At 44.2% G+C, this 25,066-nt stretch overlaps 1 protein-coding gene across 4 annotated transcripts in view; it reads left to right on the forward strand.

Annotated features, from left to right (window-relative positions):
* LOC115168267 (NEDD4-binding protein 3-A) overlaps positions 1-25,066 on the forward strand; it is a 59,932-nt gene that overhangs the window by 21,124 nt on the left and 13,742 nt on the right. For 2 of the 4 annotated variants that reach the window (XM_029723403.1, XM_029723384.1), the window contains exons 2-3: positions 20,697-20,976; positions 22,029-22,206. In XM_029723403.1, the coding sequence (XP_029579263.1) occupies positions 20,717-20,976; positions 22,029-22,206 (438 nt within the window). In that variant the 5' untranslated portion in view covers positions 20,697-20,716. The remainder of the gene's footprint in view (positions 1-20,696; positions 20,977-22,028; positions 22,207-25,066) is intronic. The other 2 variants (XM_029723410.1, XM_029723394.1) reach the window with 2 other exon arrangements.

The raw sequence follows: 25,066 nt of genomic DNA on the forward strand, positions 1-25,066 counted from the left end.
CCACAATAGCTAATAATGAGGTTTAAAGTTGATCTCCTGTTGAGCATCTTAATGTATTTTATACACTGTCACAAGTCTCGCTGTTGCCTGCCAATAGTCCTCCATTCATTTGGGCTACATTGGTGTTTTATGGGGTTACGTCAGTAGGCTCGTGTTACGTTAGGAATTCCCCCAGTGATTGTTCACCCATTTATTCACTGAAGCATGATGACAAGTGAGATTAGAAGTCAGGCTTGTCCCTGTGTCTACTATCTGGAAGGCGGTTCTCTCTCAAAGTCCTGTGGCGTCTGCAACCTTTTTGTTCCCACCGGTCTCATACTCTGCTCTCTGTGGGCTCTCTGTGATTCACACAAAAAGACCAGTACAGCAAAGTCAACACAGATCAGTATCAATGTTTACCACACAGACCCTCATGTTTCCTCTCTCTCTCTCTCTCTCTCTCTCTCTCTCTCTCTCTCTCTCTCTCTCTCTCTCTCTCAATTCAATTCAAGGGGCTTTATTGGCATGGGAAACTTATGTAAATATTACACTCACACAAGTTCCAAAAGAATAAAGACATTTTAAATGTCATATTATGTCTATATACAGTGTTGTAATGATGTGCAAATAGTTAAAGTACAAATAAATAAAAAGTCTCTCTCTTTTTCTCTCTCCATCTCGCTCTCTTCATGCCTCTCTTTCTCCCCCTCCATTTCTCTCTAATACTTCTGACAGTGTGAGGTGATAGAGGCTAAGGTTAGCTACTTCAGGTATGGGCCTTAGTGTAGCTAGTTGACGTGGGAAACACTCCACTCTATCAGATCAGTATCTAATACTGTAATCGCAGAACACTGACTCCTATGTGAACCTGTTCCCTTGCAGCAGGAAACAATGGAGTCCTTTTTAGACACAACACCCCTTCTCTCTACTCTCTCCTCCTCTCTCTCACCTCTCTCTATACTATCTATCTCTCTACTCTCTCCTCCTCTCTCTCACCTCTCTCTATACTATCTATCTCTCTACTCTCTCCTCCTCTCCTCCTCTCTCTCACCTCTCTCTATACTATCTATCTCTCTACTCTCTCCTCCTCTATCTCACCTCTCTCTATACTATCTATCTCTCTACTCTCTCCTCCTCTCTCTCTCTCTCACCTCTCTATACTATCTATCTCTCTCCAGGTTCATGTTCACTCTCCTCCTCTCTCACCTCTCTCTATACTATCTATCTCTCTCTCTCTCTCTCACCTCTCTCTATACTATCTATCTCTCTCTCTCTCTCTCTCTCTCTCTCTCTGTTCAGGTTCATGTTCACTCTCTCTAAGTTAATGAGATGTTTGTTCTTTCTGTTCTGTTCCTTCCTTTATTAACTTAGCCTGGTACTGGGACTGGGATGTCATTTCCTGCTCACAGACTTGATTCTGTTGGGGGAATTATGGGTCATTATATGTCTGCTAGCCAGGACAATCTCAGTCCTGTTCCCTTGAGAACCAAAGATGATGTGTGTGTGTGTGTGTGTGTGTGTGTGTGTGTGTGTGTGTGTGTGTGTGTGTGTGTGTGTGTGTGTGTGTGTGTGTGTGTGTGTGTGTGTGTGTGTGTGTGTGTGTGTGTGTGTGTGTGTGTGTGTGTGTGTGTTGAGCCCCTGTGAGGTATTGTGAGTTCACCCTGCATGTAGCTGCTACACATCTGTCCTATTTAGCTGTGATTAGGCCGAGCCCTAAAGTCACAGGACCCTGTGTAACCTAGAGGTGTACTGGTTGGTTTAACAGGACCCTGTGTAACCTAGAGGTGTACGGGTTGGTTTAACAGGACCCTGTGTAACCTAGAGGTGTACGGGTTGGTTTAACAGGACCCTGTGTAACCTAGAGGTGTACGGGTTGGTTTAACAGGACCCTGTGTAACCTAGAGGTGTACGGGTTGGTTTAACAGGACCCTGTGTAACCTAGAGGTGTACGGGGTTGGTTTAACAGGACCCTGTGTAACCTAGAGGTGTACGGGTTGGTTTAACAGGACCCCTGTGTAACCTAGAGGTGTACGGGTTGGTTTAACAGGACCCTGTGTAACCTAGAGGTGTACGGGTTGGTTTAACAGGACCCTGTGTAACCTAGAGGTGTAACGGGTTGGTTTAACAGGACCCTGTGTAACCTAACCTAGAGGTGTACGGGTTGTTTTAACAGGACCCTGTGTAACCTAGAGGTGTACGGGTTGGTTTAACAGGACCCTGTGTAACCTAGAGGTGTACGGGTTGGTTTAACAGGACCCTGTGTAACCTAGAGGTGTACGGGTTGGTTTAACAGGACCCTGTGTAATCTAGAGGTGTACGGGTTGTTTAACATAGAGGTGTACGGGGCCTGTGTAACCTAGAGGTCTTATTGATTGTGTTAGTTCTGTAGTCACATTAACAGCAGCTCCATCACATTGTGTTAGTTCTGTAGTCACATTAACAGCAGCTCCATCACATTGTGTTAGTTCTGTAGTCACATTAACAGCAGCTCCATCACATTGTGTTAGTTCTGTAGTCACACTAACAGCAGCTCCATCACATTGTGTTAGTTCTGTAGTCACATTAACAGCAGCTCCATCACATTGTGTTAGTTCAGTAGTCACACTAACAGCAGCTCCATCACATTGTGTTAGTTCTGTAGTCACATTAACAGCAGCTCCATCACATTGTGTTAGTTCTGTGGTCACATTAACAGCAGCTCCATCACATTGTGTTAGTTCTGTGGTCACATTAACAGCAGCTCCATCACATTGTGATGGTAAATTATTTCAATATAATTATTTCGATATATAGCCATCCAACAATAGAATTTGATTTTGTGTCAGTGTGTCTGAGAAAGAGTATCAATTCAATTCAAGGGGTTTTATTGGCATGGGAAACATAGTTTAACATTAACAAAGCAAATGGAGTATCTCTATCTGGTGTGTGTGTTTGCGTGTGTGTGTGTGTGCTTCTTTCTCTATGCAGCAGTGTGCCTCTCGTCTAGTCTGTGTTAACTTTTAAGTTCTCTCCAAAGTATCCAGTACCACCTCATCTCTCCAGCAGAATAGTCCCCAGTACCACCTCATCTCTCCAGCAGAATAGTCCCAGTACCACCTCATCTCTCCAACAGAATAGTCCCAGTACCACCTCATCTCTCCATCAGAATAGTCCCAGTACCACCTCATCTCTCCATCAGAATAGATTCAGTACCACCTCATCTCTCCATCAGAATAGATTCAGTACCACCTCATCTCTCCATCAGAATAGTCCCTGTACCACCTCATCTCTCCATCAGAATAGTCCCAGTACCACCTCATCTCTCCATCAGAATAGTCCCTGTACCACCTCATCTCTCCATCAGAATAGTCCCAGTACCACCTCATCTCTCCATCAGAATAGTCCCAGTACCACCTCATCTCTCCATCAGAATAGATTCAGTACCACCTCATCTCTCCATCAGAATAGTCCCTGTACCACCTCATCTCTCCATCAGAATAGTCCCAGTACCACCTCATCTCTCCATCAGAATAGTCCCAGTACCACCTCATCTCTCCATCAGAATAGTTTCAGTACCACCTCATCTCTCCAGCAGAATAGTTTCAGTACCATCTCATCTCTCCATCAGAATAGTCCCAGTACCACCTCATCTCTCCAACAGAATAGTCCCAGTACCACCTCATCTCTCCAACAGAATAGATTCAGTACCACCTCACCTCTCCAGTTAAATAGTCCCAGCACCACCTCATCTCTCCATCAGAATAGTTTCAGTACCACCTCATCTCTCCATCAGAATAGTTTCAGTACCACCTCACCTCTCCAGCAGAATAGCCCCAGTACCACCTCATCTCTCCATCAGAATAGTTTCAGTACCACCTCACCTCTCCATCAGAATAGTTTCAGTACCACCTCATCTCTCCATCAGAATAGTTTCAATACCACCTCACCTCTCCAGCAGAATAGTCCCAGTACCACCTCATCTCTCCATCAGAATAGTCCCCAGTACCACCTCATCTCTCCATCAGAATAGTCCCCAGTACCACCTCATCTCTCCAGCAGAATAGCCCCAGTACCACCTCAGTAAAGCCAAGTTCAACACACCCAGGATTTCAGAGGTAGACCTAGCTTGTTTGTATAGAGAGAGAGGTGTGATAGGTGAAGGGATGAAGTCACATTCCCTACATTTCTGAGTGGTAAAGCAGTGTTACAGAGGCATCCAGAGTCATTCTACACAGGTAGGCTAGTCTGTGTGTCTGGCCCGAAAACCGGTTTTACTGTAACAGAATAGTCCCCTGTCCTCTAAGGTTTCCAACACTGACAGCGTCAGTGAAAGGCCTTGCAGCGTTGCGTTGCAGCGTTGCGTTGCAGCGTTGCGTTGCAGCGTTGCGTTGCAGCGTTGCGTTGCAGCGTTGCGTTGCAGAGGCAGTTGCAGCGTTGCGTTGCAGCGTTGCGTTGCAGAGGCAGTTGCAGAGCGTTCGGTGTGCTGCATACTTAGGATTTATAGAACGTATGCATCATACTGTATGTGTAGACGGCTTGACAGAAATGGTTGCAGAAGTTGAATGTTGAACTGTTGTTACATACATTACCAGATGATGCTGTGTACCTTTTTGCTCAATGATGCTGCGTACCTTTTTGCTCAATGATGCTGCGTACCTTTTTGCTCAATGATGCTGCGTACCTTTTTGCTCAATGATGCTGCGTACCTTTTTGCTCAATGATGCTGTCAGAGTGTTGGAAGCATAATAACCTCTAAATTGAGACATGAGACAGCAGAAATGTTTCCCTTGAACTAGTGGACTATTCCCCTCTGTTCTGCTCTCTCTCTCTCTCTCTCTCTCTCTCTCTCTCTCTCTCTCTCTCTCTGTATCTCTCTCCCTCTCTCTGTATCTCCCTCTCTCTCTCTCTCTCTCTGTATCTCCCCTCTCTCTGTATCTCCTCTCTCTCTGTATCTCCCTCTCTCTCTCTCTCTCTCTCTGTAACTCTCTCTCTCTGTATCTCCCTCTCTCTGTATCTCCCTCTCTCTCTCTCTCTCTCTCTCTCTCTCTGTATCTCCCTCTCTCTCTCTCTCTCTCTCTCTGTATCTCCCTCTCTCTCTCTCTGTATCTCTCTCTGTATCTCCCTCTCTCTCCTCTCTCTCTGTATCTCCCTCTCTCTCTCTCTCTGTATCTCTCTCTCTCTGTATCTCTCTCTCTCTGTAACTCCCTCTCTCTGTAACTCCCTCTCTCTCCCTCTCTCTGTATCTCTCTCTCTCTCTGTATCTCTCTCTCTCTCTCTGTAACTCTCTCTCTCTGTATCTCTGTAAAACATTATAATGTGTTATGTAACATCAGTCAAATACCATCAATCAATGTGTGTGTGTGTGTGGTGTGTGTTTGCGCCGTCAGATAGTAATCAATAGATGATTCCAGCCTGGTCATGGAGCCCTTCACCCTGGTTAACCCCTGTCTCATTAGTACTGTTCTCTAGCGTCCAATAATTCAGTTGGATTCCACAGAGACTGGCTCATGCTCAGCCTGGACCACAATGGTCAAACACCACCAGGATCCATCAATCATTTATTCATTTTTTTGGTTTGCTTAATTCGTTGGTGTCCCATCCAGAATTTGATTTTGTGTCAGTGTGTCTGAGAAAGAGTATCAATTCAATTCAAGGGGTTTTATTGGCATGGGAAACATAGTTTAACATTAACAAAGCAAATGGAGTATCTCTATCTGGTGTGTGTGTTTGCGTGTGTGTGTGTGTGCTTCTTTCTCTATGCAGCAGTGTGCCTCTCGTCTAGTCTGTGTTAACTTTTAAGTTCTCTCCAAAGTATCCAGTACCACCTCATCTCTCCAGCAGAATAGTTTCAGTACCACCTCATCTCTCCAGCAGAATAGTCCCAGTACCACCTCATCTCTCCAACAGAATAGTCCCAGTACCACCTCATCTCTCCATCAGAATAGTCCCAGTACCACCTCATCTCTCCATCAGAATAGTTTCAGTACCACCTCACCTCTCCAGCAGAATAGCCCCAGTACCACCTCATCTCTCCATCAGAATAGTTTCAGTACCACCTCACCTCTCCATCAGAATAGTTTCAGTACCACCTCATCTCTCCATCAGAATAGTTTCAATACCACCTCACCTCTCCAGCAGAATAGTCCCAGTACCACCTCATCTCTCCATCAGAATAGTCCCCAGTACCACCTCATCTCTCCATCAGAATAGTCCCCAGTACCACCTCATCTCTCCAGCAGAATAGCCCCAGTACCACCTCAGTAAAGCCAAGTTCAACACACCCAGGATTTCAGAGGTAGACCTAGCTTGTTTGTATAGAGAGAGAGGTGTGATAGGTGAAGGGATGAAGTCACATTCCCTACATTTCTGAGTGGTAAAGCAGTGTTACAGAGGCATCCAGAGTCATTCTACACAGGTAGGCTAGTCTGTGTGTCTGGCCCGAAAACCGGTTTTACTGTAACAGAATAGTCCCCTGTCCTCTAAGGTTTCCAACACTGACAGCGTCAGTGAAAGGCCTTGCAGCGTTGCGTTGCAGCGTTGCGTTGCAGCGTTGCGTTGCAGCGTTGCGTTGCAGCGTTGCGTTGCAGCGTTGCGTTGCAGAGGCAGTTGCAGCGTTGCGTTGCAGCGTGCGTTGCAGAGGCAGTTGCAGAGCGTTCGGTGTGCTGCATACTTAGGATTTATAGAACGTATGCATCATACTGTATGTAGACGGGCTTGACAGAAATGGTTGCAGAAGTTGAATGTTGAACTGTTGTTACATACATACCAGATGATGCTGTGTACCTTTTTGCTCATGATGCTGCGTACCTTTTTGCTCAATGATGCTGCGTACCTTTTTGCTCAATGATGCTGCGTACCTTTTTGCTCAATGATGCTGCGTACCTTTTTGCTCAATGATGCTGTCAGAGTGTTGGAAGCATAATAACCTCTAAATTGAGACATGAGACAGCAGAAATGTTTCCCTTGAACTAGTGGACTATTCCCCCTCTGTCTGCTCTCTCTCCTCTCTCTCTCTCTCTCTCTCTCTCTCTCTCTCTGTATCTCTCCCTCTCTCTGTATCTCCCTCTCTCTCTCTCTCTCTGTAACTCCCCTCTCTCTCTCTGTAACTCTCTCTCTCTGTATCTCTCTCTCTCTCTGTAACTCCCTCTCTCTCCCTCTCTCTCTCTGTATCTCCCTCTCTCTCTCTATCTCCCTCTCTCTCTCTCTCTGTATCTCCCTCTCTCTCTCTCTCTCTCTCTCTCTCTCTGTATCTCCCTCTCTCTCTCTCTCTCTCTCTGTGTATCTCCCTCTCTCTCTCTCTCTGTATCTCTCTCTGTATCTCCCTCTCTCTCTCTCTCTCTGTATCTCCCTCTCTCTCTCTCTCTGTATCTCTCTCTCTCTGTATCTCTCTCTCTGTGTATCTCTCTCTCTCTGTATCTCCCTCTCTCTCACTCTCTCTGTATCTCTCTCTCTCTCTGTATCTCTGTCTCTCTCTCTGTATCTCTCTCTCACTGTATCTCTGTAAAACATTATTAATGTGTTATGTAACATCAGTCAAATACCATCAATCAATGTGTGTGTGTGTGTGGTGTGTGTTTGCGCCGTCAGATAGTAATCAATAGATGATTCCAGCCTGGTCATGGAGCCCTTCACCCTGGTTAACCCCTGTCTCATTAGTACTGTTCTCTAGCGTCCAATAATTCAGTTGGATTCCACAGAGACTGGCTCATGCTCAGCCTGGACCACAATGGTCAAACACCACCAGGATCCATCAATCATTTATTCATTTTTTTGGTTTGCTTAATTCGTTGGTGTCCCATCCAGAATTTGATTTTGTGTCAGTGTGTCTGAGAAAGAGTATCAATTCAATTCAAGGGGTTTTATTGGCATGGGAAACATAGTTTAACATTAACAAAGCAAATGGAGTATCTCTATCTGGTGTGTGTGTTTGCGTGTGTGTGTGTGTGCTTCTTTCTCTATGCAGCAGTGTGCCTCTCGTCTAGTCTGTGTTAACTTTTAAGTTCTCTCCAAAGTATCCAGTACCACCTCATCTCTCCAGCAGAATAGTTTCAGTACCACCTCATCTCTCCAGCAGAATAGTCCCAGTACCACCTCATCTCTCCAACAGAATAGTCCCAGTACCACCTCATCTCTCCATCAGAATAGTCCCAGTACCACCTCATCTCTGCATCAGAATAGTCCCAGTACCACCTCATCTCTCCATCAGAATAGTCCCAGTACCACCTCATCTTTCCAGCAGAATAGTTTCAGTACCACCTCACCTCTCCAGCAGAATAGTTTCAGTACCACCTCACCTCTCCAGTTAAATAGTCCCAGTACCACCTCATCTCTCCATCAGAATAGTTTCAGTACCACCTCACCTCTCCAGTTAAATAGTCCCAATACCACCTCATCTCTCCATCAGAATATTTTCAGTACCACCTCACCTCTCCAGCAGAATAGTTTCAGTACCACCTCATCTCTCCATCAGAATAGTCCCAGTACCACCTCATCTCTCCAGCAGAATAGATTCAGTACCACCTCATCTCTCCATCAGAATAGTCCCAGTACCACCTCATCTCTCCAGCAGAATAGATTCAGTACCACCTCATCTCTCCATCAGAATAGTCCCAGTACCACCTCACCTCTCCAGCAGAATAGTCCCAGTGTGGACTTGAACAAGCCTTGCGATAGAGCCTGTATCTGGAGAATTGGGCCCATTGATCCTCAGCTAGATTGAAGCAGACAGTTCACGTCAGTGGGGAGTCTGTATAGAAAGACTTCTGTGTTATAATTATAGGCTATAAGACATAGTAGGCTGTTCTGACCATGATATTACACATGAAGAATTATGGGTTCTATTTTACATAGATTTGACAATACAATATTACACATTAAGAATGATGGGTCCTATCTTCCACAATAGAGGCTATTTATTACATGACCAAGTTGGACACAGACACATACCAGACTATCATGTCATCCTTCACATTCAGTAAATGGACTGTATGTACGTATGTCTGTTTGTATCCCAAATGGCACCCTATTCCCTATAGAGTGCACTACTTTTGACTAGAGCCCTATTAGGTAATAGGGTGCCATTTGGGATGCACACTATGTCTCCCATCTACCGTATAATGACTAACTTGCTGATTAGAGGGTTAGTGCTGTGTTCTGATCTCTCCTGCTGTGCCCTGCAGCACTACACAGCCAGTATACAGACTCTGTCATTACACCATTACACACTGCTCAACCATCTGTCGGCCATATTACATCTGAGGGGACTAACTCTGATGCAGGGTAGATGTGTATGTTACTCTGATGCAGGGTAGATGTGTATGTTACTCTGATGCAGGGTAGATGTGTATGTTACTCTGATGCAGGGTAGATGTGTATGTTACTCTGATGCAGGGTAGATGTGTATGTTACTCTGATTCAGGGTAGATGTGTATGTTACTCTGATGCAGGGTAGATGTGTATGTTACTCTGATGCAGGGTAGATGTGTATGTTACTCTGATGCAGGGTAGATGTGTATGTTACTCTGATGCAGGGTAGATGTGTATGTTACTCTGATGCAGGGTAGATGTGTATGTTACTCTGATTCAGGGTAGATATATATGTTACTCTGATGCAGGGTAGATGTGTATGTTACTCTGATGCAGGGTAGATGTGTATGTTACTCTGATGCAGGGTAGATGTGTATGTTACTCTGATGCAGGGTAGATGTGTATGTTACTCTGATGCAGGGTAGATGTGTATGTTACTCTGATGCAGGGTAGATGTGTATGTTACTCTGATGCAGGGTAGATGTGTATGTTACTCTGATGCAGGGTAGATGTGTATGTTACTCTGATGCAGGGTAGATATGTATGTTACTCTGATGCAGGGTAGATGTGTATGTTACTCTGATGCAGGGTAGATATGTATGTTACTCTGATGCAGGGTAGATATATATGTTACTCTGATACAGGGTAGATATATATGTTACTCTGATGCAGGGTAGATGTGTATGTTACTCTGATGCAGGGTAGATGTGTATATAACTCTGATGCAGGGTAGATGTGTATGTTACTCTGATGCAGGGTAGATATATATGTTACTCTGATGCAGGGTAGATGTGTATGTTACTCTGATGCAGGGTAGATATGTATGCTACTCTGATGCAGGGTAGATGTGTATGTTACTCTGATGCAGGGCAGATATGTATGTTACTCTGATGCAGGGTAGATGTGTATGTTACTCTGATGCAGGGTAGATATATATGTTACTCTGATGCAGGGTAGATGTGTATGTTACTCTGATGCAGGATAGATGTGTATGTTACTCTGATGCAGGGTAGATATATATGTTACTCTGATGCAGGGTAGATGTGTATGTTACTCTGATGCAGGGTAGATGTGTATGTTACTCTGATGCAGGGTAGATGTGTATGTTACTCTGATGCAGGGTAGATGTGTATGTTACTCTGATGCAGGGTAGATGTGTATATAACTCTGATGCAGGGTAGATGTGTATGTTACTCTGATGCAGGGTAGATATATATGTTACTCTGATGCAGGGTAGATGTGTATGTTACTCTGATGCAGGGTAGATATGTATGCTACTCTGATGCAGGGTAGATGTGTATGTTACTCTGATGCAGGGTAGATATATATGTTACTCTGATACAGGGTAGATATATATGTTACTCTGATGCAGGGTAGATGTGTATGTTACTCTGATGCAGGGTAGATGTGTATGTTACTCTGATGCAGGGTAGATGTGTATGTTACTCTGATGCAGGGTAGATGTGTATGTTACTCTGATGCAGGGTAGATGTGTATGTTACTCTGATGCAGGGTAGATATATGTTACTCTGATGCAGGGTAGATATATATGTTACTCTGATGCAGGGTAGATATATATGTTACTCTGATGCAGGGTAGATGTGTATGTTACTCTGATGCAGGGTAGATATATATGTTACTCTGATGCAGGGTAGATAGATATGTTACTCTGATGCAGGGTAGATGTGTATGTTACTCTGATGCAGGGTAGATGTGTATGTTACTCTGATGCAGGGTAGATGTGTATGTTACTCTGATGCAGGGTAGATGTGTATGTTACTCTGATGCAGGGTAGATATATATGTTACTCTGATGCAGGGTAGATGTGTATGTTACTCTGATGCAGGGTAGATATGTATGTTACTCTGATGCAGGGTAGATGTGTATGTTACTCTGATGCAGGGTAGATATATATGTTACTCTGATGCAGGGTAGATGTGTATGTTACTCTGATGCAGGGTAGATATATATGTTACTCTGATGCAGGGTAGATGTGTATGTTACTCTGATGCAGGGTAGATATATATGTTACTCTGATGCAGGGTAGATATGTATGTTACTCTGATGCAGGGTAGATGTGTATGTTACTCTGATGCAGGGTAGATATATATGTTACTCTGATGCAGGGTAGATGTGTATGTTACTCTGATGCCTAACATCGTTCTCTGACATCACTTTTGCTTCAATAGAAACAGTTATACTTCCAAATATACAAAGAGGAAAATCTCATTTTTATAGAGCTGAAGTTTTCTATGTACTCCTGTAATGTGACATTGACTGTCATTAATTACAGCTCCAGTATGTAATTGCCTCAGGTTGTGAGTGACAGCTGGCGAAGAGGAGTGCCTTGCTGAGTCAAAGCCCTGTTGACCCTCAGTGTCTCACAGCAGGCAGGCTGGCAGCGTGTGCCTGTGCGTGTGTGGAAGAGAGAGGTAAAACGTCAGAGCAGCCGAACCCAGCAGGGCTCTAGCTAGGCTTACACAGGTTTTATTTCATATCAGTGTGTGTGGGACTGGTTTAGATGTGACCCACAAAGCAGGCTATGCTACAGTATCCCCACTAATGTAAACAAACATTGATCAGTGTACTGTAGAAGGGAGAGAAAGAGGGAGAAAGGCTTTGAGTCTGTGTGTAAGCCAGGCTTTGAGTCTGTGTGTAAGCCAGGCTTTGAGTCTGTGTGTAAGCCAGGCTTTGAGTGTGTGTGTAAGCCAGGCTTTGAGTCTGTGTGTAAGCCAGGCTTTGAGTCTGTGTGTAAGCCAGGCTTTGAGTCTGTGTGTAAGGCAGGCTTTGAGTCTGTGTATAAGCCAGGCTTTGAGTGTGTGTATAAGCCAGGCTTTGAGTCTGTGTGTAAGCCAGGCTTTGAGTGTGTGTGTAAGCCAGGCTTTGAGTCTGTGTGTAAGCCAGGCTTTGAGTGTGTGTGTAAGCCAGGCTTTGAGTCTGTGTGTAAGCCAGGCTTTGAGTCTGTGTGTAAGCCAGGCTTTGAGTCTGTGTGTAAGCCAGGCTTTGAGTCTGTGTGTAAGCCAGGCTTTGAGTCTGTGTGTAAGCCAGGCTTTGAGTCTGTGTGTAAGCCAGGCTTTGAGTCTGTGTGTAAGCCAGGCTTTGAGTCTGTGTATAAGCCAGGCTTTGAGTGTGTGTATAAGCCAGGCTTTGAGTCTGTGTGTAAGCCAGGCTTTGAGTCTGTGTGTAAGCCAGGCTTTGAGTCTGTGTGTAAGCCAGGCTTTGAGTCTGTGTGTAAGCCAGGCTTTGAGTCTGTGTGTAAGCCAGGCTTTGAGTGTGTGTGTAAGCCAGGCTTTGAGTCTGTGTATAAGCCAGGCTTTGAGTGTGTGTATAAGCCAGGCTTTGAGTGTGTATGTAAGCCAGGCTTTGAGTGTGTGTGTAAGCCAGGCTTTGAGTCTGTGTGTAAGCCAGGCTTTGAGTGTGTGTGTAAGCCAGGCTTTGAGTCTGTGTGTAAGCCAGGCTTTGAGTCTGTGTGTAAGCCAGGCTTTGAGTCTGTGTGTAAGCCAGGCTTTGAGTCTGTGTGTAAGACAAGCTTTGAGTGTGTATGTAAGCCAGGCTTTGAGTCTGTGTATAAGCCAGGCTTTGAGTGTGTGTATAAGCCAGGCTTTGAGTGTGTATGTAAGCCAGGCTTTGAGTGTGTGTGTAAGCCAGGCTTTGAGTGTGTGTGTAAGCCAGGCTTTGAGTGTGTGTGTAAGCCAGGCTTTGAGTGTGTGTGTAAGCCAGGCTTTGAGTCTGTGTGTAAGCCAGGCTTTGAGTCTGTGTGTAAGCCAGGCTTTGAGTCTGTGTGTAAGCCAGGCTTTGAGTCTGTGTGTAAGACAAGCTTTGAGTGTGTATGTAAGCCAGGCTTTGAGTCTGTGTATAAGCCAGGCTTTGAGTGTGTGTATAAGCCAGGCTTTGAGTGTGTATGTAAGCCAGGCTTTGAGTGTGTGTGTAAGCCAGGCTTTGAGTGTGTATGTAAGCCAGGCTTTGAGTGTGTGTGTAAGCCAGGCTTTGAGTGTGTGTATAAGCCAGGCTTTGAGTGTGTGTGTAAGCCAGGCTTTGAGTGTGTGTGTAAGCCAGACTTTGAGTCTGTGTGTGTGTGTGTGTGTAAGCCAGGCTTTGAGTGTGTGTATAAGCCAGGCTTTGAGTGTGTGTATAAGCCAGGCTTTGAGTGTGTGTGTAAGCCAGGCTTTGAGTCTGTGTGTAAGCCAGGCTTTGAGTGTGTGTGTGTAAGCCAGGCTTTGAGTCTGTGTGTAAGCCAGGCTTTGAGTCTGTGTGTAAGCCAGGCTTTGAGTCTGTGTGTAAGCCAGGCTTTGAGTGTGTGTGTAAGCCAGGCTTTGAGTCTGTGTGTAAGACAAGCTTTGAGTGTGTATGTAAGCCAGGCTTTGAGTCTGTGTATAAGCCAGGCTTTGAGTGTGTGTATAAGCCAGGCTTTGAGTGTGTATGTAAGCCAGGCTTTGAGTGTGTGTGTAAGCCAGGCTTTGAGTGTGTGTGTAAGCCAGGCTTTGAGTGTGTGTGTAAGCCAGGCTTTGAGTGTGTGTGTAAGCCAGGCTTTGAGTCTGTGTGTAAGCCAGGCTTTGAGTCTGTGTGTAAGCCAGGCTTTGAGTCTGTGTGTAAGCCAGGCTTTGAGTCTGTGTGTAAGACAAGCTTTGAGTGTGTATGTAAGCCAGGCTTTGAGTCTGTGTATAAGCCAGGCTTTGAGTGTGTGTATAAGCCAGGCTTTGAGTGTGTATGTAAGCCAGGCTTTGAGTGTGTGTGTAAGCCAGGCTTTGAGTGTGTATGTAAGCCAGGCTTTGAGTGTGTGTGTAAGCCAGGCTTTGAGTGTGTGTATAAGCCAGGCTTTGAGTGTGTGTGTAAGCCAGGCTTTGAGTGTGTGTGTAAGCCAGACTTTGAGTCTGTGTGTGTGTGTAAGCCAGGCTTTGAGTGTGTGTATAAGCCAGGCTTTGAGTGTGTGTATAAGCCAGGCTTTGAGTGTGTGTGTAAGCCAGGCTTTGAGTGTGTGTATAAGCCAGGCTTTGAGTGTGTGTGTAAGCCAGGCTTTGAGTGTGTGTGTAAGCCAGACTTTGAGTCTGTGTGTGTGTGTGTGTGTAAGCCAGGCTTTGAGTGTGTGTATAAGCCAGGCTTTGAGTGTGTGTATAAGCCAGGCTTTGAGTGTGTGTGTAAGCCAGGCTTTGAGTCTGTGTGTAAGCCAGGCTTTGAGTGTGTGTGTGTAAGCCAGGCTTTGAGTGTGTGTGTAAGCCAGGCTTTGAGTGTGTGTGTAAGCCAGGCTTTGAGTGTGTGTGTAAGCCAGGCTTTGAGTGTGTGTGTAAGCCAGGCTTTGAGTGTGTGTGTAAGCCAGGCTTTGAGTGTGTGTATAAGCCAGGCTTTGAGTGTGTGTATAAGCCAGGCTTTGAGTCTGTGTGTAAGCCAGGCTTTGAGTGTGTGTGTAAGCCAGGCTTTGAGTGTGTGTATAAGCCAGGCTTTGAGTGTGTGTATAAGCCAGGCTTTGAGTGTGTGTGTGGGTAATGGACGTGCCTGAGCTTGTGTTGTGTAAAGCATCTCCACTCTGCTTCAGTCTGTCTCTCACAGCAGTAGTGACCTGGCTAGTAGTGGTGGGCTTTTCCCAGGTCAAGTGGCTGTATAAGTGGTTTACTGGGTGCTTTTTACACAGAGAGACACTTAGTTAGGTGTTATTATATCATAGTGGACATCCAACAGAAATGAAAAGTTCTTCAATGCTTTTTATTTATTTAACCAGGTCAGTTGACCGAACACTTTCTCATATACAGCAACAACCTGGGAAATAGTTAAAGGGGAGGGGGGATGAATGAGCCAATTGTAAGCTGGGGATGATTAGGTGGCCATGATGGTATGAGGGCCAGATTGGGAATTTAACCAGGACACCAGGGTTAACACTCCTACTCTTACAATAAGTGTCATGGGATCTTTAGTGACCACAGAGAGTCAGGACACCCGTTTAACATCCCATCTGAAAGACAGCACCCGACACAGGGCAATGTCCCCAATCACTGCCCTGGGGCTTTGGGATATATATACACTACCGTTCAAAAATTTGGGGTCACTTAGAAATGTCCTTGATTTTGAAACAAAAGCACATTTTTTGTCCATTAAAATAACATCAAATTGATCAGAAATACAGTTTAGACATTGTTAATGTTGTAAATGACTATTGTAGCTGGAAACGGCTGATTTTTAATGGAATATCTACATAGGTGTACAGAGGCCCATTATCAGCAACCATCACTCCTGTGTTCCAATGGCACGTTGTGTTAGCTAATCCAAGTTTATCATTTTAAAAGGCTAATTGATCATTAGAAACCATTTTGCAATTATGTTAGCACAGATGAAAACTGTTGTCCTGATTAAAGAAGCAATAAAACTGGCCTTCTTTAGACTAGTTGAGTATCTGGAGCAACAGCATTTGTAGGTTTGATTACAGGCTCAAAGTGGTTAGAAACAAAGACCTTTCTTCTGAAACTCGTCAGTCTATTCTTGTTCTGAGAAATGAAGGCTATTCCATGCGAGAAATTCTAAGTGGCCTCCTACTGGCCCACTTCCCATCCAGGACCAACCAGGATCCACCCTGCTTAGCTTCAGAGGCAAGCCAGTGGTGGGATGTAGGGTGGTATGCTGCTGGCTCAATGTCAATCTTTCAGCTTTGAAACATCTTCTCCTCTAGTAACAACCAAATGAGACAACAGACTGCAGTGTGTCTCTGTTTGGTAGAGAACATAGTCTAACCTCAACCTAATAATACTTTTTTTTACATCTACAGTGGGGGAAAAAAGTATTTGATCTCCTGCTGATTTTGTACGTTTGCCCACTTACAAAGAATGATCAGTCTATAATTTTAATGGTAGGTTTATTTGAACAGTGAGAGACAGAATAACAACAAAAAAATCCAGAAAAACGCATGTCAAAATGTTATAAATTGATTTGCATTTTAATAAGGGAAATAAGTATTTGACCCCTCTGCAAAACACGACTTAGTACTTGGTGGCAAAACCCTTGTTGGCAATCACAGAGGTCAGACGTTTCTTGTAGTTGGCCACCAGGTTTGCACACATCTCAGGAGGGATTTTGTCCCACTCCTCTTTGCAGATCTTCTCCAAGTCATTAAGGTTTCGAGGCTGACGTTTAGCAACTCGAACCTTCAGCTCCCTCCACAGATTTTCTATGGGATTAAGGTCTGGAGACTGGCTAGGCCACTCCAGGACCTTAATGTGCTTCTTCTTGAGCCACTCCTTTGTTGCCTTGGCCGTGTTTTTTGGGTCATTGTCATGCTGGAATACACATTTTCAATGCCCTGGCTGACGGATGGAGGTTCTCACCCAAGATTTGACGGTACATGGGCCCGTCCATCGTCCCTTTGATGCGGTGAAGTTGTCCTGTCCCCTTAGCAGAAAAACACCCCCAAAGCATAATGTTTCCACCTCCATGTTTGACGGTGGAGATGGTGTTCTTAGGGTCATAGGCAGCATTCCTCCTCCTCCAAACACGGCGATTTGAGTTGATGTCAAAGAGCTCCATTTTGGTCTCATCTGACCACAACACTTTCACCAGTTGTCCTCTGAGTCGTTCAGATGTTCATTGGCAGACTTCAGACGGGCCTGTATATGTATTCTTGAGCAGGGGGACCTTGCGGGCGCTGCTGGATTTCAGTCCTTCACGGCGTAGTGTGTTACCAATTGTTTTCTTGGTGACTATGGTCCCAGCTGCCTTGAGATCATTGACAAGATCCTCCCGTGTAGTTCTGGGCTGATTCCTCACCGTTCTCATGATCATTGCAACTCCACGAGGTGAGATCTTGCATGGAGCCCCAGGCCGAGGGATATTGACAGTTCTTTTGTGTTTCTTCCATTTGCGAATAATCGCACCAAATGTTGTCACCTTCTCACCAAGCTGCTTGGAGATGGTCTTGTAGCCCATTCCTCGTTACCTGGGAGCCAGAAATCTTTCTGATTGAGAGGGGGTCAAATACTTATTTCCCTCATTAAAATGCAAATGAATTTATAACATTTTTGACATGTGTTTTTCTGGATTTGTTTGTTGTTATTCTGTCTCTCACTGTTCAAATAAACCTACCATTAAAATTATAGACGGATCCTTTCTTTATAAGTGGGCAAACGTACAAAATCAGCAGGGGATCAAATACTTTTTTCCCCCACTGTACCTATAGCTCCCCACCAACTGAACTTTGATGTTCTGTTCATGTTTGCCAAAGTTGACACCTTTGAAACTAAAACAACACAGTTTGTTACGAACATAAATCAATGTTGTAGCTTTCAATTAACCTTTCAAGTTAATTAGAAGCTGTGTGTGTGTGTGTGTGTGTGTGTGTGTGTGTGTGTGTGTGTGTGTGTGTGTGTGTGTGTGTGTGTGTGTGTGTGTGTGTGTGTGTGTGTTGTGTGTGTGTGTGTGTGTGTGTGTGTGTGTGTGTGAGAGAGAGAGAGAGAGAGAGCACACAGGGGAATGCAGTAAGAATAGTCCACTAGTTGTAAGGAAATGTGTTATACTGGTAGTAGAGGACAGGGGACTATTCTGTTACAGTACAAACTGGTTTTTCGGGCCAGACACAGACTAGCCTACAGGTTGTAGAGAGAGAGAATATGTGTGTGTCAAGGACCCTGCCTTGGGAAGCCTATGCTAGGCTGTAAATCTGTGTTTGCCTCCTGGCTTGCCCAGGCCCATTAAGTAGAGGCCAATTACTGAAAACAACTGGACGGAACATTTATCCAGTCCACACAAGATTTGTGGCCAAGGCCTAAAAGGATGTTTACCCTACCACCTACCCCCTCAAGTTATTGCATCAGTAGACATCAGTAACGCACACACACACACACACACACACACACACACACACACACACACACACACACACACACACACACACACACACACACACACACACACTCCATCAACGAGCACAGGGCTTGGATCATTACTTACTTTGGTATTGACATTCTAAACCTGGTGGCTTTTCCAACAGTTTCAGTCTGAGGCGATTTCACAGCTTCTCCCTCCCTCCATTTACTCTTCTCTCTCCCTCCATTCACGCTTCTCCCTCCCTCCATTTACTCTTCTCTCTCCCTCCATTCACGCTTCTCTCTCGCTCTTCCTCCCTCCCTCCATCCACGCTTCTCTCTCTCTCATATTTCACTAAAGCATGGCATACTGTATAGTCATTAATATGACCACTGAATAACCACAGTGTGCTGTAGTAGGTTACACTGTTCTGTATAGTCATTACCACTGAATAACCACAGTGTGCTGTAGTAGGTTACACTGTTCTGTACAGTCATTAATATGACCACTGAATAACCACATTGTGCTGTAGTAGGTTACACTGTTCTGGCTGTAGATTAGAAGGTCAATAAGAAGCACTGACTGAATGGATCATGTTATTTGATAGAAAGCAGAAGGGGAATAATGAATCAAGTAGATACTACAAGACTGCCCTGATTATAAAGGAACATCCTCGTCCGTCTCTGCTGCCTGATTCAAAGCACTCTGCCTCTTTATCAGACAATTAGGATTTGCTGTAGTCAGTAGCATCACGGAGGGAGAATACACACACACACACACACACACACACATACACACACACATACAGTTACATAACAGGCTTCTGATGGTGCATATGTTATCTGCTCCTCTTCCCCAAGAGGCTCTCACATACACACACACACGCACACACACTCTACATCTGTGATCATATCTTTTAGTTTACTTCTCATGAGGTGTCTCTGGCAGGAGGTTGATGCATTATTTGGGATTTTGAAGTGTTAATAACTATAGGTAAGGGTTTTGGTTCTTTATGTTGCTCTATGATAAGCTAGTAGTTGAGCGGGGTTGGACCATACTGGTGTTGTGCTGTGTGGCTTTGCACTATGGGACTCATTTATTAAGACTAGATCACAGCTTAGGTGGGTTTATTCTAAAGGTTTTAGGTGGGTCACTGACTGCACAAAACTGCCTCGACACACACACACACACACACACACACACACACACACACAGCTGATCACAGAGGAGCCACATGTCAAGTCACGCTCTGAGAGAGGAGATATGAAGCCAGACAGGGAAAAAGACAGGAGGAGTATGACTGGAATGCACATCAACAACAGACTGGTAACTAGGGTAAAGGCTACGGGGAAATACTGAGGAAGACAGAGGGAATGGGACCACCTACAAGTTAATATGGTTTATTCAAGTGATCAGATGAACAGAGGAAGACAGACAGACAGACAGACAGACAGACAGACAGACAGACAGACAGACAGACAGACAGACAGACAGACAGACAGACAGACAGACAGACAGACAGACAGACAGACAGACAAAGACAGAAAGACAGACAGCTGAAGACATACTGTAAACAACTTGGTCTTGGTTAAGATGGTTTATTGCCAAAGAGATAAGATATTACAGAGATAAGATATTACAGAGATAAGATATTACAGAGATATTACAGAGATAAGATATTACAGAGATAAGATATTACAGAGATAAGATATTACAGAGATATTACAGAGATAAGATATTACAGAGATAAGATATTACAGAGATATTACAGAGATAAGATATTACAGAGATATTACAGAGATAAGATATTACAGAGATATTAAAGAGATAAGATATTACAGAGATAAGATATTACAGAGATATTACAGAGATAAGATATTACAGAGATAAGATATTACAGAGATATTACAGAGATAAGATATTACAGAGATATTACAGAGATAAGATATTACAGAGATATTAAAGAGATAAGATATTACAGAGATAAGATATTACAGAGATATTACAGAGATAAGATATTACAGAGATATTACAGAGATAAGATATTACAGAGATATTACAGAGATAAGATATTACAGAGATATTACAGAGATAAGATATTACAGAGATAAGATATTACAGAGATATTACAGAGATAAGATATTACAGAGATAAGATATTACAGAGATATTACAGAGATAAGATATTACAGAGATATTACAGAGATAAGATATTACAGAGATATTAAAGAGATAAGATATTACAGAGATAAGATATTACAGAGATATTACAGAGATAAGATATTACAGAGATAAGATATTACAGAGATATTACAGAGATAAGATATTACAGAGATATTACAGAGATAAGATATTACAGAGATATTAAAGAGATAAGATATTACAGAGATAAGATATTACAGAGATATTACAGAGATAAGATATTACAGAGATATTACAGAGATAAGATATTACAGAGATATTACAGAGATAAGATAGTACAGATAAGATATTACAGAGTACAGTTAGAAGGTGAATAGGAAGTTGTCATGGTGATAATGGTTTATGATGGCAAAGCTGATATTTTACAGGGTTCTGAATCAGATGACAGTTGGTTTATATCCATTCTCTGTTTCTCAACCTCTTTCTTCCTCTTGTCTCCTCTACCTCAAGAGTTCCCTGTCCTGTAACCAATGGCAACGTCGGTCCAAACCCTTCCTCTGACCCACGAACCCAGCAAGACATTCCGTGATCCCATTTCGACCCCTATCCGGCCCACAGCCCTATTGGACCGGTTCAGTATGGGTAGTGTAGGCAGCCTAGTGGAGCGCCAAGACGCGTCCCCAGCTAAAGGCAGCCGGGCCGTGCCCCAGGTGGGACCCAGGCAGACCAACAGGTTATTAAAGAAAGGCTTCAACCAGAGAGAGTTGCTCAACTACCTCAGCATCACCAGGTTAGTGAGCTCTCTGATAGGCACAAAATGGCTGCCATGTTTCATCAACATCACCAGGTTAGTGAGCTCTCTGCTAGGCACAAAATGGCTGTCATGTTTCATCAACATCACCAGGTTAGTGAGCTCTCTGATAGGCACAAAATGGCTGTCGTGTTTCATCAACATCACCAGGTTAGTGAGCTCTCTGATAGGCACAAAATGGCTGTCGTGTTTCATCAACATCACCAGGTTAGTGAGCTCTCTGATAGGCACAAAATGGCTGTCGTGTTTCATCAACATCACCAGGTTAGTGAGCTCTCTGATAGGCACAAAATGGCTGTCGTGTTTCATCAACATCACCAGGTTAGTGAGCTCTCTGATAGGCACAAAATGGCTGTCGTGTTTCATCAACATCACCAGGTTAGTGAGCTCTCTGATAGGCACAAAATGGCTGTCGTGTTTCATCAACATCACCAGGTTAGTGAGCTCTCTGATAGGCACAAAATGGCTGTCGTGTTTCATCAACATCACCAGGTTAGTGAGCTCTCTGATAGGCACAAAATGGCTGCCATGTTTCATCAACATCACCAGGTTAGTGAACTCTCTGATAGGTATAAAATAGCTGCTGTGTTTCATCACCCAGATGGGTTTTACAGTAGAGAGTCTATGTATTCCATAGTGCAGAGAAAGCGGTAAAGAGTTGTCTGTTTCAAATAGAAGGCATTAATGATGCTCTTGGGTAATAACATCACCTGTGATTCCATAGTGATGTTAGTGCTACTGCCAGGTGGGTGCCACACATAGTGAGCTGGTAGGAGGTTTCCACTCACATATTTGGGAAGTAGGCTATTACAATATAAAGTTGTAGCTCGATGAAGTCAAAATCATTTTCATTTGTTTCAAGTTTTAATGTCACATGCCTCAGTACAGTGAAATACCTTTCTTCCAAACTCGAATATAAATAATTTTCATAACAAGCTGTTATCGCTCAGGAGAACAGGTTATCAATTGACTTGATTGGTTATCAATTGACTTGAAGCCTGAATGAAAACCTTTATAATGATCCCCACCAGGAAAGAGGCCAAAGCGGGTAGCGGTCCAGGCAGCAGTAGGAAGGACATCTTCTCCAGCATGCAGTCCATGAAGAGAGAGCATGGACATGAGGAGGAACACATTAAGTTCTACCACAAAGACAGAACTGAGGTGGACGTGTCAAAGAACTCACTGCCCATTAGAGGGAAGTATGAGAAGGTAAGAAGAATGATGATATCCCTGGGACAACATATAGGGATGATATCCCTGGGACAACATATAGGGATGATATCCCTGGGACACATATAGGGATGATATCCCTGGAACAACATATAGGGATGATATCCCTGGGACAACATATAGGGATGATATCCCTGGAACAACATATAGGGATGATATCCCTGGGACACATATAGGGATGATATCCCTGGGACAACATACTGTATAGGATGATATCTCTGGGACAACATATAGGGATGATATCCCAGGGACAACATATAGGGATGATATCTCTGGGACAACATATAGGGATGATATTCCTGGGACAACATATAGGGATGATATCTCTGGGACAACATATAGGAATGATTTCCCTGGGACAACATATAGGGATGATATCTCTGGGACAACATATAGGAATGATATCCCTGGGACAACATATAGGGATGATATCTCTGGGACAACATATAGGGATGATATTCCTGGGACAACATATAGGCATGATATCCCTGGGACAACATATTGTATAGGGATGATATCCCTGGGACAACATATAGGGCTGATATTCCTGGGACAACATACTGTATAGGGATGATATCTCTGGGACAACATATAGGGATGATATTCCTGGGACAACATATAGGCATGATATCCCTGGAACAACATATTGTATAGGGATGATATCTCTGGGACAACATATAGGGATGATATCCCTGGGACAACATATAGGGATGATATCCCTGGGACAACATACTGTATAGGCATGATATCCCTGGGACAACATACTGTATAGGTATGATATCCTTGGGACAACATATAGGGATGATATCCCTGGGACAACATATTGTATAGGCATGATATCCCTGGGACAACATATAGGTATGATATCCCTGGGACAACATATTGTATAGGCATGATATCCCTGGGACAACATATTGTATAGGCATGATATCCCTGGGACAACATATAGGTATGATATCCCTGGGACAACATATTGTATAGGCATGATATCCCTGGGACAACATATTGTATAGGCATGATATCCCTGAGACAACATGCTTTATAGGTATGATATCTCTGGGACACATATAGGGATGATATCCCTGGGACAACATATAGACATGATATCCCTGGGACAACATATTGTATAGGGATGATATCTCTGGGACAACATATAGGCATGATATCCCTGGGACAACATATAGGGATGATATCTCTGGGACAACATATAGGCATGATATCTCTGGGACAACATATAGGTATGATATCCCTGGGACAACATGCTTTATAGGTATGATATCTCTGGGACAACATATAGGGATGATATCTCTGGGACAACATATAGGGATGATATCCCTGGGACAACATATAGGGATGATATCCCTGGGACAACATATAGGGATGATATCCCTGGAACAACATATAGGGATGATATCCCTGGAACAACATATAGGAATTATATCCCTGGGACACATATAGGGATGATATCCCTGGGACAACATATAGGGATGATATCTCTGGGACAACATATAGGCATGATATCCCTGGGACAACATACTGTATAGGCATGATATCTCTGGGACAACATACTGTATAGGAAGGAACATGTACATCTGCAGTTATCTTTTTTAACATTAGACTCTTCTTAAGAAAGCTAATTCAAAGGACATCCAGACAGAGAACGTCCTTTAATACTCTGGCCAACATGTCTCTCTGACAGAGAATGTCCTTTAATACTCTGAAGCCAACATGTCTCTCTGACAGAGAACGTCCTTTAATACTCTGGCCAACATGTCTCTCTGACAGAGAATGTCCTTTAATACTCTGAAGCCAACATGTCTTGGACAGATCAGTCACTGGCAGCACTAGATGACTGACGTTGCCGTGGTGACTGTGTGTGCGGTGTGTGTGTGTAGGAGACATAATGACATGCTACCAGGTGTCACCTGGCTAGGCTGGAGGAGGTGTTTTAAAATGTCCTGCATTAGTTATTTATAAGAGCATGTTTCAATAAGATGCCAACGCCTCCCCCTTCAGTGTTTTGCTGGTGTAAATCACACACACAGTCCCTCCAGCTCTCTTTGTTAAGACTGAGCAGTGTAGTAGGGTGAATTCATCACCTCCAGGCCTGAGAAACAACACACCTCCAGCATGTCATCTCCCCTCTCCCTGTCTGTCTCTCTGAACCCCTCTCCCTGTCTGTCTCTCTGAACCCCTCTACCTGTCTGTCTCTCTATACCTCCAGCATGCCATCTCCCCTCTCCCTGTCTGTCTCTCTAAACCCCTCTACCTGTCTGTCTCTATACCTCCAGCATGCCATCTCCCCTCTCCCTGTCTGTCTCTCTGAACCCTTCTACCTGTCTGTCTCTCTCAATACCTCCAGCATGCCATCTCCCCTCTCCCTGTCTGTCTCTCTGAACCTCTCTACCTGTCTGTCTTTCTATACCTCCAGCATGCCATCTCCCCTCTCCCTGTCTGTCTCTCTAAACCCCTCTACCTGTCTGTCTCTATACCTCCAGCATGCCATCTCCCCTCTCCCTGTCTGTCTCTCTAAACCTCTCTACCTGTCTGTCTCTCTATACCTCCAGCATGCCATCTCCCCTCTCCCTCCCTGTCTCTCTAAACCTCTCTACCTGTCTGTCTCTCTACACCTCCAGCATGCCATCTCCCCTCTCCATGTCTGTCTCTCTAAACCCCTCTACCTGTCTGTCTCTCTACACCTCCAGCATGCCATCTCCCCTCTCCCTGTCTGTCTCTCTAAACCCCTCTACCTGTCTGTCTCTATACCTCCAGCATGCCATCTCCCCTCTCCCTGTCTGTCTCTCTGAACCCCTCTACCTGTCTGTCTCTCTATACCTCC

Source organism: Salmo trutta, chromosome 3 (genome assembly GCF_901001165.1).
Source record: "Salmo trutta chromosome 3, fSalTru1.1, whole genome shotgun sequence".
Classification (NCBI taxonomy): domain Eukaryota; kingdom Metazoa; phylum Chordata; class Actinopteri; order Salmoniformes; family Salmonidae; genus Salmo; species Salmo trutta.